Source organism: Fukomys damarensis, unplaced genomic scaffold, assembly GCF_012274545.1.
Source record: "Fukomys damarensis isolate Sample0158 unplaced genomic scaffold, DMR_v1.0_HiC HiC_scaffold_34, whole genome shotgun sequence".
Lineage (NCBI taxonomy): Eukaryota > Metazoa > Chordata > Mammalia > Rodentia > Bathyergidae > Fukomys > Fukomys damarensis.
In genome coordinates, this window is record NW_022900946.1 from 10,779,169 (window position 1) to 10,786,429 (window position 7,261).

General features: G+C 49.2%; 1 protein-coding gene across 2 annotated transcripts in view; it reads left to right on the forward strand.

The window, feature by feature from the left end:
- The window catches only part of Parn (poly(A)-specific ribonuclease), a 153,888-nt gene extending 147,359 nt beyond the window's left edge, over positions 1 to 6,529 (forward strand). Inside the window, exon 23 of one of the 2 annotated variants that reach the window (XM_010610023.3) lies at positions 5,597 to 6,529. In XM_010610023.3, coding sequence (XP_010608325.1) covers positions 5,597 to 5,649 — 53 coding nt within the window. In that variant the 3' untranslated portion in view covers positions 5,650 to 6,529. The remainder of the gene's footprint in view (positions 1 to 5,596) is intronic. The other variant, XM_010610022.3, reaches the window with a different exon arrangement.
- Positions 6,530 to 7,261: the final 732 nt, after the last annotated feature.

Below are 7,261 nucleotides of genomic sequence, written 5' to 3' on the forward strand. Positions count from 1 at the left end.
CCGCCAAAAGGTTTGAGCTAAAAAAAAAAAAAAAAAATGTAGATTTTGTACTTCTTTGTCAGAACTGCTGAAAGAGAGAGAGACAGAGAGCAAACTGAATCTTGACAACTTTTAACCGAATCCGAGAACTTGAGAGAATCTGGCTTTATTCTGGAGCACCATTTGCCAAACAGAAGGTGGAAACTTAATGGCGCGCCCCCCGGCCCCATTTGCTTTCAGCGTTTATTCCTATTCGTGTGTGCAGGAGTGGGTCAGGATATACCCGGTGCTGAACCTGAGAAATTGACCAGTTTTGCTTACTCGGTTCCCTACAAAGGGACCTCTCACGGGAGCAAGTGCAGAGTCCCAGCTCTTTTAAGGGTGTGTGTTGAACTCTTGTGGGTGTCTGAAGCAGACTAGACGCAAGAGGGCCTGGTTCCGCCATCGCCTGAACTGTGCTGTGGGGCTCAGCCGGTCCAGCCGGAAGTGTTTCCAGGGTTGGCTCTGAGCTCCTTTTCTCAGAGAGCATCTTGACCAGTACTCAGCTCGCTTTTGCAGGCCCTGGGCATGAGGGCATGAGAGATGCGGCAGGCAGGGCCCACCTGGGGACTCTCTGTTTCCCAAGGAGGAAATAGCAAGAGCTAGGACATGTATAGAAGATGGTGCATTACAGCAACACCGAGACAGCGGCTACTCAGCTGATGCCACAAAACACAGGGTCATTTGCTTAGTGAGACATTTTGACTTCTAAGTTCCACTAAAAGTTAAATGCTAGTCCCCTTCACAGTAACAACATGACCATTTATTGAAGATAGAGACTTTTTTAAGACAGTTTCTGTCTCTGCAGTTCAGGCTGCCTGAACTCACTCTGTAGCCCAGGCTGGCCTCAGACTCATAGCAGTCCTCCTGCCTCAGCCTCCTGAGTGCTGGGACAACAGCATGCACCACCACACCCTGCAGTTGGGTTTGTATCATGTACAGACAATGTGCTTTTATTATTTTGGGTGTTCCCTAAAACAGTGAGGCATAGATGTTCCCAGCTGCAGAGAGGAAACAAGCCCGTAGTTAAGTCCTGCGAAGTCGGAGGCTAGAGCTGGTGAGTGTGGGGGCCTCTGGCTGTAGAACTCATGTAGTGTGCCGCTCTGCAGTAGGGAGATCTATCCAGACTCTCAAGCCAAGGATTCTTTACAGAGGTGTTTCTCACCGCTCTTGTAGATCAGAAACAAATCAGTCTGAACTTCGACGTGATAAAGTCACTGGGCAAGCCTGACGTGGTGGCACAGGCCTGTCATCCTAGCTGCCCTGAGTCCGACGTAGAAGGACTGCAGGTTCGAGGCAGCCTGGGCAACTTAGTGTGAGAGCTTGTCCCAGAATAAAGTGAGAAAGGTCTGGGGATACAGCTCGGCGCTCCGTGGGTTCAGTTCCCGATAGGTGCTCAGCAGACATTTTTTCTCTTAATTATGTTATTTCTCTCCTGTTTTGAAAAGCGCATGTATGGCACGAGTCTCCTTGTATGTGTGTCGTGAGCAGTGGTGACTGGAAGGGTGATGACTGCTGCTTGCCACTTACGCTGGGACACACTGTCCGAGAGATGTGCTCGTTTTCCCAGGTCAGGCTCAGTTGATGGGTTTGTAATGTACCGCTTCTAGGTGAAAGTGGAATTCCAGGGCCCGAGGAATCGCAGCCCCCACCCGATGTGGGTTCATGCTGCCCCAGCTGACTCTTCTTAAAACAGCGTCCACAGTGCCCAGCTGGAGGGTCTCACAGCTCTCACTTAGGCCTGGAGGAAGAGACAGTGACTTGCCCTGCAAATAGAGTCATCGGGTCTTGTCACCTGTCCTTTAAAACACAGCACCTTAGACCTCTACATGTTTGCCAAGTACTGTGAGTGTTTTTGGAGTCTTGACAAATCTGCTGAACTTTTCAAGCCTAAACCCTCAGGGTTACAGCTTACAAATATAGAATCCATATTCTTAGAGCCGCAGTCTCTTCGTGCTGTGATGGGTCAGAAATGACCAGCTGTTCTGGATGTCAGTCACCTGAGTGACCAAGCTACATATCCAGCAGCCTCCCAGGAAGCCTTTTCTCGACTGTATTAAAATGTGGCCACGAGGCAGGTGCTGGGCTTGCGGTGTGGCATCGAAGTACACGTCTGCATGCTGCTCACTCCTCTGGCTGCTCCTGGACTCTCCTGTCAGCCCCCTGCCTCCTTAGAATGGGAAATCCAAGGACCCTCCTGATAGCAAGTGTTTCTACTCCGCTTTTTACTGGGTACTGCCTCATCCTGTGTGTCTATAGTGGGCAGCTTGTTTTCTCCACATTTAGAAACTCTTGTCAAATAATCGGAATTATCAGCGTGATAGTTCATAGTAAATTTATAATGGATCTCTTGCTTTCTTGCTTTGCCTTTGGGCTAGGTCTCACTGTGTCACGCAGACTGGTCTCTGACCCCTCGGGTTCCAGGAACCCTTCTGCGTCAACTTCCCAAATAGCTGAGACTCAAAGTGCCCACCACCACCCCTGGCTAGTATTTTAAACATCATGTCTGGGTTTCTCAGAGTTTATCAAGGTAATGGCATGGGCGGAACCATCCCTTTCAGGGTATCAGATGTGTGCAGAGTGTCAACACTGCGGGGATCGGGGTACCGAGCACTTCTGTCACCCCAGAAAACTTTCTCCTGTCCCTTTGTTTTCAGTCCCTCTGGATCCCTAGATCCTGGCAACTACTGATTTACTATCCCTGTAATTTTGCCTTTTCCAGAATGTCATATAAATGGAATACTTTGATTCCTTCATTTAACTTCTTTAATGTTTTTGTATGAATCCTTGGGTCACTCCTTTTTGTTACTGACTAGCCTTCCATTTTAAGGAAGTGTGACCATTTATCCATTCCCAATCAAAAGACATTTAAGTTGTTGCCAGTTTGAGGCCATTGAGAATCACATTCCTGGTAACATATTTTTGTTTTGATTTGGTTTTTTTGAGACAGGGTCTCTCTAGGTAGCTCAGGCTGCCCTTGAACTCATTGTGTAACTCAGCCAAGCCTCCAACTCACAATGACCCTCCTGCCCCCGCGCCCAAGTGCTGGGATTACAAGTGTGCAACACCACGCCCAGTGAGTTCTTCTAAACATTTGTGGTCAGCGTTCTGTATAAAGTTGAGTTTTCATTTCTGTTGGATGCAATATTAGAATTGTTGGGTCGTAGTGTAACTGGTCACATAACGTTATTAGAAACTGTCACACGGTGTGCAGAAGTTACACACCATTCTCCAACGCAGCTTTTGGTGGTGCTCTTCTTTATTTCCACCTGCTATAGAGGGTAGAGGGCTGTAGTCGCTGGTACTTGTATTGCTGCATGCGTCCTAAGAGGGGTACAGTGGCACCCTGCTGGCCTTGGTTTGTACTTCCCTGCTGACGGCTGGTGTGAACCGTATTTCCGTGTGATTATTTGACACCCATGCCTCTTTTTTTTGGCGGTGTGTCTATTTAGATCTTTGGCCCATTTTTCATTGGATTAATTGTTTTCTTATTAAGTTTTGAGACGCTTTATAAATTCAAGTCCTTTTGTACCCATTGAATGTTTTGCAGGTATTTTGCTTTTTCCAAATTTATCAAGGTTTTCTTGGATTATCCCTTTGGTGACATACCTACGTTCATTCACTGAACCTTTGCCCAAATCTGGGTTGCAAAGATTCTCTCCTATATTTTCTCACAGATTTGTTATAGCTGTGAGGTTTTACATTTAAGGGTATAGACCGTGCTGATTTTTGTGTGCAATGTAAGATACGGGGTAAAGCCCACCAAATAGAAGGAGGCAGGTGTCCTGCAGTATCTGTTTAGAAGAAAAGGCACTCCTAAATGATTCTTTGCTCTCTCGTTAAACAGGACCGTGGAAACGAGTTTTGGAGAGCTGACCATAGCCCCTCAGAACCTGGCTTCGAGGCTGCCCGCGGCCCTCCCTCCTCTCCGCTCAGGGTCCAGTTTAGGTCCCTCTGTACGCATAGTCCTTACTCAGCAGAGAATTAGCAGAGCCGTCCACCTAGCAAAATTAGCACACTTTTACTTACTCCAGAGCCTCTTCTTATTACATGATTTTTAACCAACTCTTCACAGAGTCCAGACTTCCTGTGGGAAAGATGTCTCACAGCCATGGTCACATGCACCTCAGCTGAGGCAGGTGCAGACTGCAAACTTTTCCAGTACCATTGCTTTTAGCAATTTATCTGCTTTTTCCTTCAGTTTTTCATATTTAGCTTTGTAGCTTTTATCTTTTTCTGTTTTGGCGGGAAGGGATCTCACTATAATTCAGACAGGCCTGAAACTTGGCTATATCCCAGGATGATGTAGAACTAGAGATACTCCTGCCTCAGCCTCCCAAGTGCTGGGGTTACAAGTGTACACCACCATGCCTAGCCGAGAATAGTGTTTTTTTAAAAAATCATCTTGATTCCTTTTCTAACAGCTCATGTGAATCTTTTCACATGGATGATCTCTCTGCTCATCTTCACGTCTCACAGGTAGTCTTGTGGGCACTGTTGAGGTCCAGGACTCGCATATTCAGCATGGTGAAGAGACACAGGCAGAACACGGCTGTATGTCCCTCTCTGGTCTCCTCAGCCTGACTGGTTCTTAGCACAGTGAGGGATTGGAAGTGGGAGCTCTTGTGTTGGCTGATCTCGTGTCTTTAGGCATCTGTCCTGTGGACAGCGGCCCCTTGACCTGAGTGGTGTCCCCTTCTGAGACGTCACCAAAGGCTTCTCTCTCCTGTTTGGGCCCTTGGCTGTTAGCAGCTGGGATGGAGGCTCTGCTGGTTTCCGCCCCCGCCTGTCTAAAGTCCTCAGCAGTGCTGGCAGCAAGTGTGCTGTGGGCCAGGTCTGCTGTGCGCGTTCTCAGGCCCGTTCTGCTCACTCAAGCCTGGCTGCGTTGCCACCGCTGCTGCTCTTGCAGAAATCATGAACGGTTTCTAACTCGGGGTGGGGGACTGTACCTGAAAAGACCTCTTCATTCCCAAGGACGGCTCCACCAGTGTGGCTGAAATTGGACAGAGCTACAGCTGCTTTTGCCATCCTGGGGCCTCTGGAACCCTGGCAGCCCTTCTCCCTACCCTGTGGCTGCCCCAGAGTGTTCTGCTGCAGGTGCAGCCACTGCACTACAGGGAGCCGGGTTCTTGGGTACTGAGAGGATCTGGTCCCCCTCACCCCTGGCTGGCTGTGTGAGGCTGGTCCCATCCCTCGCTTCTGAGTCTCTGTTTGCATCTGGAGCAGGGATGGTGATCGCCGTGAAGGTTACATGAATTAAGCGCCCAGCATGATTGCTAGCTCAGAATGCAGTGTGTGAGCAGGGAGAGCCGTACTTGAAAGTCACATGTAAAGTGGTAAAACAAGTAAATAGAGGCACGCAGACCTCAGGCTGGGGAGGCGCTACGCTAACGCTGCCTGTGATATACTCATTTGCTGGGCACTGCGGGTCTTCACAGCCAGGGCCCATGTGCCGATTTTTTCCAGCTGTGGGCAGCTGTGCAGCCGGCCCCTCCCTGCCGTCTCTCTGCAGCAGCACAAGGAGCTCTCCCCACAGAGCTGTCCTTTTGTAGTTCATACTTCTTTCTCCTTCCCCCAGGAAGCGTCGCGGTCAGCCCCGCCAAGCTCTTCGAAGTTCCCGACACGTGGTAACAAGGCCAGAGGCAAGCAGACTGCTGGTGCTGCCGCGGGGAGAGAGGTGGCCAGCACATTCGGAAGCCACACTGACTGTCACCCAGCGTGCTGTGGGAGGGGCTTAAACCAAGGGTGTCTCCTGGAAAGACTAGTTTTTATTTTCGTGGCTGTTTCTCTTTTCCTTTTTAATGTAAAGTATCTCTTGACACACACCACAGTTGTGTGCTGCCGTGAACGTGTACGTTATTAACCATGTAGTCTTCTGTTGCTCATGCCGTGCGTTGGGCTCTGAGAATCCACCTGCCAGGGGAGTGGGCTGTGAATATCGAGAAGAGCCAGCGTTACGGGTGCTCTGGTCTCGGAATTGGGGTGGACTCCCCTGCACGAAGAGGTGCTCGTTCCTCCTCTGCTGCTCCGGCTGTGGGACACTCCTGGCCGTGGTCACGGTCTTCCAGTGGAGAAGCTGCTGTGTCCCTGTGCTTCCCACCACAGCCGCCCGGAAGTAGCCCGCGTTCAGGCAGGAAGCCATCTGCCCGTGTCAGACCCTCGGCCTTTGGACATGTTTGTGTAGCGCTGTTTTCCATGGGGGTGTCTGGGTAAGAGGTGGCTGCATTCTCCCATGAGTGCTGTGTTCTTGCCATGTCTGCGCCTGGTTGTCCTTTCTGTTCTGTTTCTGTGTGTGTTTGGGGTGCAGCGGCACGTGTCCATACGTGAGTGTGAGTGTGAGTGTGAGTGAAATCATAACAAAATCTACATGTATCAGCCCTTTCTGTAAACAGATCACAGCAGCAAAAGAAAAGTCATGGATCTCCTTCAGTAGATCTGCTTTGGAAAGATCATTGTTAGATATTTAACATTTTGTATTGTGGAAATAAGGATGAACATGTATTTCCAAAAAGATAAAATTAAAGAAATTTTCATAGAACCTGCTTCTTTCTCTTTCTAATAAGTGAATGACATATTTGCACTCTACAAAGATATATTTCACACCTCTGAAGAGAGCTGGTAAGTGACCGAGCCTGGTGTTCGTGGCTCTTTTTTCTCCTTTTATCTCTGACTGCCGTACCGGCCTCAGTGGGTGCCTCAGACCCTTGTGCTGCTGGAGCTGAGCCCGGCTGGCTCCTGGCCACTAGGAAGGTGGGAGGGATTGGGGCTGCAGAGCTCACACTGCACTCCCTGGGTATTGCGTTGCCCAGTCAGGAGCCTCTTCATCTTCCCGCTTCCCCTTCCTGCCCCTCCCTCCCTCCCCTGGAGTTGTGTGCACACAGGAGGAGCCTGCACACCTCCAAAGCTGCCATCGCACAGCTCAGTGGGAAGATGAAGGACCTGAGGTACGAACAGGGAAGGACTGAGGGGCTCCTTCAGACTTACAGGGAGTGCAATGCCTCTCTCTCTCTTTCACTTTTTTTTTTTTTTTTGGCCTGGATATGGAACTTTCTTTTTCATTAGTACACACTTACATTTTTACATTCTTTGTGGGGAGTTTTAATTCCCTTTTTCTTCCCCTTCCCATTTGAGAAAGATGTTATCTCTGTACTTCCTATTATCTATCGTTTGTGCTGTTTTTTCTTCGTTACATTTCATTTGAAAAAGAAGGGAAACTGACCCCAGATGGGGTTGCCACATAAGC